The 12,630-nt window shown below is 43.1% G+C and overlaps 1 protein-coding gene across 1 annotated transcript; it reads left to right on the top strand.

The window, feature by feature from the left end:
* Nucleotides 1-1,303: 1,303 nt before the first annotated feature.
* LOC311114348 (chromatin assembly factor 1 subunit B-like) lies at nt 1,304-11,876 on the top strand. Its single transcript, XM_084189611.1, has 14 exons — nt 1,304-1,391; nt 1,757-1,889; nt 2,229-2,361; nt 5,249-5,369; nt 5,491-5,594; nt 6,454-6,550; nt 6,739-6,823; nt 7,348-7,441; nt 7,904-7,973; nt 8,571-8,662; nt 8,805-8,964; nt 9,258-9,860; nt 11,091-11,170; nt 11,428-11,876. The coding sequence occupies exons 2-14, from the start codon at nt 1,764-1,766 to the stop codon at nt 11,547-11,549; spliced, it is 1,887 nt and encodes a 628-aa protein (XP_084045737.1). The 5' UTR covers nt 1,304-1,391; nt 1,757-1,763; the 3' UTR covers nt 11,550-11,876.
* The last annotated feature ends 754 nt before the right edge of the window (nt 11,877-12,630 follow it).

A 12,630-nucleotide genomic window follows, 5' to 3' on the forward strand; every position in this document is an offset into this window, starting at 1 on the left:
ATTTACTGACTAACAAATCCTCTGTCACTTTCACAATTCCATACATGATCAGTAATAATTCACTTGGTTGGGAAGGCATCAAAACTGAAGCAATAAGGTCATTGTGTCATCAGAAGAGCACCTAGCAAGTGCATATTTGATGAATGGCTGAAATTACATTACATCAATCACTTACAATGGCTTGCATGTCGTCATATGTTATTCTGCTATACTGAAATGTCTTTTGAATGCAGATTGACAATCTTGAAATTACCCATACACAGTATGAGTCATAAAACCCGGAAATGGTTCCAATCGTTTTCATCATTAATTTTTCCATCTGCGATTTTAGAATTACGTCATACTGTATAAAGTCAGTGTTTCGTGTAGGCTTACCTTGGCGTGACGTTTTGATAACTGCACAAATCTCTCTCGGATAAGGTAACTTGTATCAATAATTCGCGTTGAGAATGTTTAAGAGTAAATTGAGGCGAATATATTGATAAAACTCACGTTGTCCGAGAGAGAATTACACAGCTATCAAAACGTTACGCCAAGATAAGCCTACACCAAACACAATTAATTGACAATGTGAAAAATGAATGGCGAAAAACAACAACATTGGAACCATTTCTGTGTTTATATGGGTATTATGGGTGTTTTTATGTGTCCACTGTGGCGGACTATAGTAATGGCGTCTTTTTGTAGGCACTAACCACCATGGTTCGTTAAATGAAGCTTATGGGAAAATGTATGGAGTTTTTGTAGGGTTTTTGGATAAATGCCGAAAATAAGGTCTGTGGCAAACACAGGCTTAGGAGATCTTATAGGTTTTGTTCTATGATATAATCATCAGCTAACATCACTGTCTTAAGCATTTGTCATTGAAAAAAAACGTTGCATAAATGCATAATTCATAAATGTCATGTTAACTCATAGAACAAAACATATAAGATCTCATTAGCCTGTGTTAACCTGTGACCTTATTTTCGGCGTGTATTCCAAAACCCTATTATTTCCCCGTTAGTTTTGCCCATAGGAATGGCTGTTTTTAGGACTACAAGCTGGCGAGCTCTATAGACACCAAGTCATAAACCCCGCCCATTTCTACAATTTGTCTTCTTACATTTGATTTGAAACCTAACCTTAAATTAAGACCAAAAAGCACTTTTTTGTGTGTGCCAATTTTGACTTTGTGGCTGTGGAATCTGTGGCTATAGAAGCTCGTGTAAACCCTGGACTACTCTGGTATTACCCGCCCCTTCCCCTCTCAGCCTATCAGTGCTTACTTCTCTACCGGAAGTTCTGGCCGAACTCTACGCGGGAAAGCAATGTTGTTTTTCGCTGCTCTCTGATTGTTTACTCGACTCCTCGCGGGACGCAGCAGAAAAGTTAAACAGTGGAAAAAACTGGTAGGCAGAGATAAATGCATATCTGAATAATGAAATATTTAATATAACATAAATGTTCATGTGTGTTCGCAAGTGGGTGTACTTCATCTCACAGAGCTAACTAATTAACCTAACTTGGCCCTGGCTTTACTAAGCAAACCAGTAGCTACCAAGCTAACTCTTTAAAACAATGAATGTAACTATAAGCATTTGAAAGTTGGTAATGGCCCAACTTTCTCCACTGCCTTCTCAGTATGTATTGCAAGTGACTGTCGGTGTCAACAACACAACAGCTGTTGTTTGTTCAGTTGCTGTAACTAGCTAACTAGCTAGTATCTCTCTGTAGCTATGACATCTTTACTGTTAGCTACTCTGCCTGTATTTAGTAGCAAGATGAAGGTGATAACATGTGAGATTGCGTGGCACAACAAAGAGCCTGTCTACAGTCTGGACTTCCAGCACAACTCTGAGGGCTGCATACACAGGCTGGCCACAGCAGGAGTGGACACCACTGTCAGGGTGAGTAGCTACTAACGTTATCTGTTTAAAACAACACCGCCATTGTCGTTTAATCATTCCTTCTCTGGGGTTGTTTCAAGGGTCCAATCTGGAATTGAGACCAGTCTCTATATCTCTCTATTGCTCTCTATCGTTCATTCTCTCACATACATACACGCACACACTGTGAACACTTTGTATGCATTAGCAGAGTGCCTCACACACACACAGAGAGAGCTTAGTAAGGGAACTATTTAATAATGCATTGTATGGTGATATGCTATTAAGAGAGACAATGACCTAACGAGTGTAGTGGGTCTGTGTGATGCTGTAATGTGTGATGTCACTTCCTGTGGTCAGTTGTGGCGTGTGGAGATGGGGCCTGATGGGAAGGCTGTGGTGGACTTCCTGTCCAACCTGGCACGGCACACCAAGGCTGTCAACGTGGTGCGCTTCTGCCCCAACAGCGAGCTGCTCGCATCTGGAGGAGATGGTGGGTCTCGACGTAGTAAACGTATATATCAACACAGCGGGACTGTAATATATAAAGATGTGATTAGATGCAGTATATTGCCACCCTTGCATGATTCACTATTTCTTCTAAAATATGTTGAAAAAACATATGTTTATACATGTATTTCTTTGATTTACAACTGCACAGGACCAAGAGAAGAAAAATATCTAAGCTGAAATTATTCAAAATCAGAATTAATTTGGTTAGAGGTAATTATTCTCATTTACTGTGTAATTAATCAAATCTGTGATACATTGCAGGTGCCTACAGGGTAAGAATTGCCATTCAAACGGTTTAAAAAAGATAAAACAGAACATTCTTCTCCATTGTAAAGTGCAAGGGTGCCAATCAATGCTCTATAGCCTATACAGTATACACTAGATTACTGATCAGGGCGCTGTGTTGAAGCCACCATGCCTCCATCTTGGTACTCTCCCACCATTGTAAAAAATAGTTTGGAAGCTATAGAAATGCTTTGTTAATGTCTGCATTTGTCTTTGCCGCATTCATTCTATTACAGACACCTTAATTCATACTTTTAAATTATATTATGTGAGCTAAACATAAAAAAGATATAAAAACAATTTCCTTAAAATATCATTTTTAGACATGACTAATGTTACTGTCCCCACTACACCTAAAGAATAATTAAATACATGTAATTTTGTCCTTGCAACATCCTACTGAGGAGTGCCAATATGGCCAACCGGTGGCTTCAAAGCAGCTCAATGGCCAATACATAACATCAGCAATCCAGGGTTTATATACAGTGGGGAGAACAAGTATTTGATACACTGCCGATTTTGCAGGTTTTCCTACTTACAAAGCATGTAGATGTCTGTAATTTTTATCAGAGGTACACTTCAACTGTGAGAGACGGAATCTAAAACAAAAATCCATAAAATCACATTGTATGATTTTTAAGTAATTAATTTGCATTTTATTGCATGACATAAGTATTTGATCACCTACCAACCAGTAAGAATTCCGGCTCTCACAGACCTGTTAGTTTTTCTTTAAGAAGCCCTCCTGTTCTCCACTTATTACCTGTATTAACTGCACCTGTTTGAACTTGTTACCTGTATAAAAGACACCTGTCCACACACTCAATCAAACAGACTCCAACCTCCACAATGGCCAAGACCAGAGAGCTGTGTAAGGACATCAGGGATACAATTGTAGACCTGCACAAGGCTGGGATGGGCTACAGGACAATAGGCAAGCAGCTTGGTGAGAAGGCAACAACTGTTGGCGCAATTATTAGAAAATGGAAGAAGTTCAAGATGACGGTCAATCATGTCCAGGCCCGTCTGAAGTTTGCCAATGACCATCTGGATGATCCAGAGGAGGAATGGGAGAAGGTCATGTGGTCTGATGAGACAAAAATATAGCTTTTTGGTCTAAACTCTACTCGCCGTGTTTGGAGGAAGAAGAAGGATGAGTACAACCCCAAGAACACCATCCCAACCGTGAAGCATGGAGGTGGAAACATCATTCTTTGGGGATGCTTTTCTGCAAAGGGGACAGGACGACTGCACCGTATTGAGGGGAGGATGGATGGGAACTTGTATCGCGAGATCTTGGCCAAGAACCTCCTTCCCTCAGTAAGAGCATTGAAGATGGGTCGTGACTGGGTCTTCCAGCATGACAACGACCCGAAACACACAGCCAGGGCAACTAAGGAGTGGCTCCGTAAGAAGCATCTCAAGGTCCTGGAGTGGCCTAGCCAGTCTCCAGACCTGAACCCAATAGAAAATCTTTGGAGGCAGCTGAAAGTCCGTATTGCCCAGCGACAGCCCCGAAACCTGAAGGATCTGGAGAAGGTCTGTATGGAGGAGTGGGCCAAAATCCCTGCTGCAGTGTGTGCAAACCTGGTCAAGGCCTACAGGAAACGTATGATCTCTGTAATTGCAAACAAAGGTTTCTGTACCAAATATTAAGTTCTGCTTTTCTGATGTATCAAATACTTATCTCATGCAATAAAATGCAAATTAATTACTTAATCATACAATGTGATTTTATGGATTTTTGTTTTAGAATCCGTCTCTCACAGTTGAAGTGTACCTATGATAAAAAATTACAGACCTCTACATGCTTTGTAAGTAGGAAAACCTGCAAAATCGGCAGTGTATCAAATACTTGTTCTCCCCACTGTACATCATTGGTGCCACGTGCCAGTATATTTGACTGCATCTGTATGACAGAAAATGGTTTGCCATAAAGATATAACATATATAGCAAATATAACTATAGCATAGTTGACAAATAAAATGGAACAAGGGTGATCAGCATCTCCAATTGTAATCAATTGATGCCAACACTGAACAATAATACGCTATTTATATTTACATTTTAGTCATTTAGCAGACACTTATCCAGAGCAACTTACAGTAATGAGTGCATGTCTTTTTTGTACTTTACTATGTTCAAGTCATAGCTAGGCAGAATCTCAAACCGAACACTTGGCCCCTAAACACTTTATATATTGGCCACTTGCTGATGTGTTCGATAGTGATCACTCGAGTCTGCAAGTGTCTTGGCCAAAATGAGCATTGAGACGATGCACACTCGATGTCCCAACTGCCACTTATCAATATTCTAAATCCATTCGCGAGCATGTCTCCCGCGCCCTGTCTTGTGGCATGGCTCACTTTGAAACTCGTGCAGACGCATACACCGATAGACAGTGAGAAAACGACATGTCTCTACTCCTGCACAAAATATGTGCGAGTATTTCCATCGTCAGTGACTTCATCTGCTAATTTAGCTTGTTGTAGACTGCTTTGATAACAAATACTCAGTCCACAGTTTATGTTGTTCCATGTGTGTGTGCTAATGACTGTGTGTTGATGACTGTGTGTAACAGATTCAGCCATCCTGCTGTGGAAGCTGAACGACAGTAAGGAGCCTGAGCAGACCCCGTCGTTCCAGGAGGAGGAGGATTGTCAGCTCAACAAGGAGAGCTGGAGCGTGGTCAAGACCCTGCGGTGAGACCCTTTTAATCACTCCCCTTATCTATAATACATTGTTCCCTCCCTGTGTATTACTTCATAATCACATTCGTGACTGTTTGTGTGTGCATTGTTTAAATGGTGTTGTGTTTTGTAGGGGACACATTGAGGATGTGTATGATATCAGCTGGACCCGGGATGGGAACTTCATGGTCTCTGGTTCTGTGGACAACACTGCCATTATGTGGGATGTAACAAAGGGTAAGACGTGTCTATTCAGTTACAGTTGCGGCCAAATACTGTATATTGGCACCCTTGCACTTTTCTTAAATAATTCCCTATGTCTTCTAAAGTTAAAATTGAAGAAAAACATTTGGTCTCCTCACCTTATTGGATTTTCAACATTGCAGAATTAATAGTATTTTTGTAAACTTTTTTAAAACTTTTAATTTAGAAAATAAAGACATGGCATGGACAAAATTATTGGCACCAATAAGGTGTGGTGGCCTAAAGTTTAGTATTTAAGAAATCTGCAAGGGTTCCAAAATATTTGGCCACAACTGTATACCTCTGTGTTGTCTATATTGTGTGTGTGTGTGGATGTTATTCAGTAAGGGATAATCAATGAGGGGCTATGCGTTCTATGAAAAATAATGAACAACGTGGAAGGTGTGTTCCACGATGCGCTAGCGGAGTGTAACTGACATTCCACAGAGTTGCATTATTTTCCAGAGAACGCATAGAGCCCCGAGTTGATTATCCCTTTTATACCATGGCTATAATTTAACACATTTGCCACTAGAAATGTGTTCAACATCCACTGAAGTGGAGAGCAAGTTTACTAGATAGCTACAGTAGTTGCTGTGGTAACCAAACAACCAGACTTGCTAGTTTAGCTAACCAAACCATCAGTCCTAGAAAGCCATTATGAAAATGGCAATAATGTTTTCAATTCAGCTTTTGCTTTCAAAAGCAGCTCAAACATAGAACATGTAAGAATGAACTATAGCCATTTATTTATACCGTGCAAATATACCGAGCGTTATAGGGAAATAATGCATGCTCTAGAATGCCAATCAGAAATAAGTATAACACAGGTAATAACTGTTGTATTTCTCAGGTCAGAAGCTGTGCATCTTTAACGACCATAAGAGCTATGTGCAGGGAGTGACCTGGGACCCGCTGGGCCAGTATGTGGCCACACTCAGCTGTGACAGGTAGGAACACAACACACACAGCCACTGGTCTCCCGTAAGATGCCATTTTGTCTCTCCTTTTATCAGTGATCAGTGGGACTAACATGATACGTAAACAATGAACCAACATGGACTCGTAGATTGATAAGGTCTGAACCTTCTTAAACAATGTGATATGATTGATAATCTGACTGTCTTCCCTCCCTCAGGGTGATGCGTGTGTACAGTACTCAGAGCAGGAGGAAGGCCTACAGTGTCAGTAAGATGAGCTCTGGATCAGCTGCGGAGGGAGAGGTCAGTATGAGCTGAGTGGACAAATGTTCTCCCATAGATGGGTTAGCTGACAACGTCAAGAAAACCATGTGCATGCTTCAATGGGGCAGAAGTCTGTTGTGATTCTGCATAGCCAGATAGCTACCAACAATGACAAGAAGCTACCATGTGGGGAATCGTAAGTGACTTGCTTCAGCCAGTTTCATCTTGTTCTTGATACCATGTCTTGTTTTGAGGTGTTTTGACTGATTTCATGCCAATGCTAATATGGCTAAACTTCGGTAGCTAGCTAACCAACAACTGTAACGATGTATTTGAGGCAAGTGCTCATTGTGCCAATGTATTTATGTTTTACAATAAACATTGGAGACGAACTATAGCTTACATGTTGTCAACACTCTAAGCCAACTCCGTCTGTTTTGCCCCGTATGTGTCAGTTTTGTTGCTAAACAACCAACCCGTCTACACACACACACACACACAATTTACATTGACACTAAACACAATCATACACACACCGAACATTCATTAATGTCTGTGAGCAGGTGAAACAGTACCGAATGTTCCATGACGACAGCATGAGGTCTTTCTTCAGACGCCTCACCTTCACACCGGACGGCTCCTTCCTGCTCGCCCCAGGTAAACACGCACCCGCACACACAGAAACAATTAAGCCTTGTTCACATTGGCAGTTTGAAGTGACTCAAATACTATTTTTCTGCATCCGATTCGAATCAGTTTTATTTCCTGCAGTCTGAACAGCCAAAACAGACATGGATTCAGATATTTCAAGCCACATTTTAAACCACCTTCGTAGGTGGTTTGAAGTCGGATACAAAACTGATTCTTGGCCATGCGACTTGTCTGAATGTTCAAATCTGATTTATTTAAATTATTTTGCATATCTTGTTGCTTGCTAGCTGCTCTGTTGACAATTTGACAAGAACATGTGGTAGCTTGTTAATTGTTTACAAACAAATTAGTGAATGTGCTAGAAAGCTAAACAGCTACCTAGCTAGCTAGTTGACTGCTGTGTCCCTCTCTGTGTCCCGCTCTGTGCCCCCCCCCCTTCCTCTGTCTGTTTTCTGTCTCTCTCTGTAGCGGGGTGTGTGGAGGCAGGGGAGAACATCACCAACACCACCTACGTCTTCTCCAGGAAGAGCCTCAAGAGGTAACTGCTGCCAACCAATAGCCCTTTGTGGACAATACAGATTAATTGAACTGAAACTGTCCAGGTCTGGAGTTAGCTGCTCTCTCTGGGTCTGTTGCTCTAGGTCTGTATTTCCCAACTCCAATCCTCCAGTACCCCCAACAACACACATTTTGTTGGATAGCTTGATGATTAGTTGACAAGTAGAATCAGGTGTGCTTGTCCGGGGACTGGAGTTGGGAACCACTGCCCTACTGTAGGTCTTAGAGCTTGGTGATATGGACTAACATCCATATTGCCATAAATTGCCTGAATTGATGCGAGAACAATACGTTTATAACATTAATGTGCACCATTAACAAAAAAATAATTATCCTTAAAACTACTACTACTAGTTTGATGGTTGTAGCCATCAATTGTCCTATTAACAATCACCCATATTAGCAAACATTTAATTTACAACTTCACATTTCGTAATGAACGATATCAGCCAAATGCCTGCAATAAGTGATCAGTGTCGATCATTTTCAGTTTATCGTCCGAGCTCTAAAAGGTCTTGCTCTCTTAGTGTGTATCTGTGACTGTATCAGAGTAAGTGTAAAACTGGATGCATCCTAGGCCCATAGCTCACCTGCCCTGCCCTGCTAAAGCCACCCTGGCTGTACGCTGTTGCCCCGTCTACTTTGAGCTGAGGACCAAGAAGGGAGAGGGTAAAGACACACAGCTCTTCTACTGATTATTACTCATTTATATATTTCATTTATTCAGCAAACTATATTACCCAAGATATAAAAGGATAGCTAACTCCCTTCCTCTCTCTCCCTCCTCCCCACTCCTCTCCCTGCTCCCCAGATGGCAGTGCCCAGCCCCTGCCCAACACGTTTGGCTTGCCCTACAGACTGTTGTTTGCTGTGGCCTCCGAGGATTCCATCTTCCTCTATGACACTCAGCAGACCCTACCCTTCGGCTACGTCTCCAACCTCCACTACCACACACTCAGCGACCTCACCTGGTAGACACAGACACACACACACACACACACACTCTCTTCCTTGAGGCAGATACTGTATCTTCTATTTCTGTGTTTTTGATGAGCTTGAGGTAGAAGATTCCTTGACCACAGATTTAGGATCCGATGACCCTACTACTCCCAATCCTAAACTGCACTGAACAATATCTGATCCTGTATCAGTGTTTAGGGGTAACTTCTAACTACTGTTTAATTTGTTGTTGTTGTTGTGTGGCATTGTTCCAGTCTGTGGTGTTTTCACCCAGTCTCTTTAGTGATGTCATATCCTTTTGTAGGTCTCGAGACGGTTCCTTCCTGGCGGTGTCGTCTACAGACGGCTACTGCTCCTTCCTGTCCTTCTCCCCTGGCGAGCTGGGCACCCCCCTCAAGGAGCCCCCCGTCCTGGAGGTCGTCACCCCTGGCAACGGCCCTGAAAAGAAGGGCAAGAAGGCTGCAGCGGCCCGCACGGTGTCCCCTGTCCCCAAAACCACAGAGAGCACCGCCCCTGTTCACCCCAACCCTAAAGAGGCCCCCAGCACCCCCCTCTCCTCCCTCACCTCCCCTGCCACTCCTCTGGCCCCTGGAGGAGAGGAGAAGAAGAACCCTGGCAAAGCCAAGCCCCAGCCCCGTAGGATCACCCTCAACACCCTGGAGGGGTGGGGCAAGCCCAGCACCCCCAAAGCGCCTGCTGCTAGTGCCCCCAAAACCCCCACCACAGCCAGCATCAGCACACTCGCCACCCCCCAGCAGCCTAGCCTTACCCCCAACACCCCCCTCAACCCCTCTACCCCCAACACCCCCCTCTCCCCCTCTATATCCCAGCCCTGCCTCACCCCAAAGGCCCAATGCAGCAGCGGTAAAACCCTGGGCCCCAGCACCCCTAAAGGACCCGCCCCCAGGTAAGAGCACAAATACAAGATGTCATGGATCATGTCATTACTTTTTTATCCACAGACCATTGTGTGTCTGTGTTTGTGTGTGTCTTTACCTGTCTCTGTTTATATGTATGCCTGTGAGTCAGAGTTGGTGCGTGTATAATGTGAGAGTGTGAGTAGCTTTTTGCATGCTAAAATGTACCTTGATCCTGGTTGAATCCCTCATTATGTGAGCCACCGCTACAATCAAGGGATGGATGAAACCCTCCTCGCTGTAATGGCTGCCCCTGGTCCATAATCTCATAACAATCCTGATCTCAGTAAAAAAGAGAAAAAATCTCACTTTTCCTGCTAGCACTGACTTTGCTGATAACTACTTTATTGAAGAAAAATTTACTTACTTTGATATGTGGTTGTCCCACCTAGTTGTCTTAAGATGACTGCACTAACTGTAAGTCGCTCTGGAAAAGAGCATCTGCTAAATTACTCAAATGTAAATGTAATGCTGCTTGATGCTATAGCCTAGATGCTAAAACGAGCTAGCCTGAATGTAAAGGCAGCACACGGCATGTAGGCTACGCTCTCTCTCGTTAATGCAAGACTATGGTAGGTAAATATATGCCACATCACTGGATGGAAAGGAGCAGTTAGATGGGGAGAGGCTGGTGGGAGATGGGAGCACCTGCCAGGCAGCATGCTTAGTGTAGGGAAGGACATTGAACCATTTTCCCCCTACTGTTTCCATTTATGGAAATGGTTGTGAATTATTTTGTAAACTTAGATTTTCAGATGCTGCAGATTACTTTTCATTTTGTGTGTGTGTGACAAAATAATGAGAGCGCTTGCGGTGTGTTTGGTCATTAGCTACTGTCTGTCAGAACAAAACCCTGTCTGGTATTCAGGGTTTGTTGAACCCCCCACAGCTAATCAAATGCTGATTATCCTGAGAAGCTGCCGGCAGACAATGGATGGGCCGTGTGTGTGACATCAGTCTATATAAACACAGATTGAATGAGGAGAGAAGGGGCAGAAGTGAAGTTCGATTTGTTATTATTTGCAGGTTTACTTTTTATCAATGAATCCTAAATAAGGTGGGAGTGTTTCTTATGTAGGCCTACACTAATAGAATAATAGCTGTATGTTGAATTCTACTGTGGTCTTAGATGGGACTAATTCCTCAGCCACCTACTCAAGAGCCGGGTAGAATCCCCCTCGAAGTCACAGTTCTCTCGCTCTCTTACCTTCTGTTTTCAGACGGATATCTCTGACTCCCTTCGTCTCCAGATCTCCAGCTGCCTTCACCACACCCTCCTCCACAGAGAAAGCCAAACATGGTCAGTATATCCAGCAACAACTAACGCCGGGATTGGCCAAGCACTTTACAACAAGGCCAGCGATTGGCTATGGACAGTATTATCATTACCGGTCTTTGTAATGGGGTCTGCCTCTGAGAGCCCAACTAATGAAACAAAATTAACATCTGAGTATACTAAATTATGTGAAATCTTATTCCTAAGAACTGTTTGTTTTATCCAGTCCAGTGTTCTGCCTGTGATTGATGCATCTCTTTTGGTTCAACTTATTCCCCCAGAACGGCCCTCTCCCCCCACTGACCCTGTGTGTCAGCCCCCAGAGTCCAAGCGGCCCAAGACCAGCACCCTGGCAGGCAAGACAGGGGTGGCTCCAGCCTCAGGGTCCACACCCAACCCCTAAGGACCCCACGCTACCAAGAACACTGAAGCATGAGTACAGAGCAGCACAGAGAGAGTGGTGTCAACATGCAACTCACATATTATCATCCTACACACACACACACACTTTGACACACACTATCACATTCGCACTCTCACACACACACTTTTGGAGTCTAGCCTATAAAACTGCATAGAGACTGGTGTTCTCAGCTAACACTCGCGTACATGCTCACAAGAGTTCACAGAGCGAAGACTGGCGTTTCCTCCTAACATTATTCTGTACGTTTTTGTAACTTGACGTTCTGAATCTGTAGCACCTTTTGGTGGATAACCAGGTTGTTATTGTAAAATGAAAATAAAGGATAAGAACAAGAAGTTTAAGTTAAGATAAACCACCTCAGTCCAAATGAAGCCTAGCTCAAGTATGAAACGCAATGGACATTGACTTTTGTCTGAATGATTGTCTGTATTAGTGTTATATTGGTACACTATATATACAAAGTTATGTATACAACGTATGTGAAAACCCCTTCAAATTAGTGGATTCTGCTATTTCAGCCACACCTCAACCCCATCAAACACTTGGAACGTCGAATGCAAGCCAGGCGTAATCGCCCAACATCAGTGCCCGACCTCACTAATGCTCTTGTGGCTGAATGGAAGCAAGACCCTGCAGCAATGTTCCAATATCTAGTGGAGAGCCTTCCCAGAAGAGAGAAGGCTGTTCTAGCAGCAAAGGGGGGACCAACTCCATATTAATGAAGTTGGTCCCCCCATGATTTTGGAATGAGATGTTTGACGAGCAGGTGTCCACATACTTCTGGTAATGTAGTGTATATTTTTGTATATGAATGTCTGTGTATAATGCTGTGTATTTTGGTAACATTTTTATACAATAATGCTTGTCTAAAAAAAGAAATGTATTTGCTGCGTCTCTCAAAAAACATTCTGATGAAAAGCAGTGTACTACTACTACCAGGGGTTAGGGACCCATCATACTACTCCCAGGGTTAGGGACCCATCATACTACTACCAGGGTTAGGGACCTATCATACTACTCCCAGGGGTTAGGGACCCATCATACTACTACCAGGGTTAGG

The sequence above is a fragment of the Coregonus lavaretus genome, assembly GCF_964263955.1.
Source record: "Coregonus lavaretus genome assembly, contig: HAP1_SCAFFOLD_1467, whole genome shotgun sequence".
Classification (NCBI taxonomy): Eukaryota; Metazoa; Chordata; class Actinopteri; order Salmoniformes; family Salmonidae; genus Coregonus; species Coregonus lavaretus.

What these genes read in the sequence shown, in the direction of transcription:
- LOC311114348 (XM_084189611.1), top strand. Translation starts at nt 1,764, where the DNA reads ATGAAGGTGATAACATGTGAGATTGCGTGGCACAACAAAGAGCCTGTC. An exon ending in GCTCGCATCTGGAGGAGATG is followed by an intron (nt 2,362 to 5,248) that starts GTGGGTCTCGAC and finishes TGTGTGTAACAG; the next exon opens with ATTCAGCCATCCTGCTGTGG. An exon ending in CCTAAAGGACCCGCCCCCAG is followed by an intron (nt 9,861 to 11,090) that starts GTAAGAGCACAA and finishes TTCTGTTTTCAG; the next exon opens with ACGGATATCTCTGACTCCCT.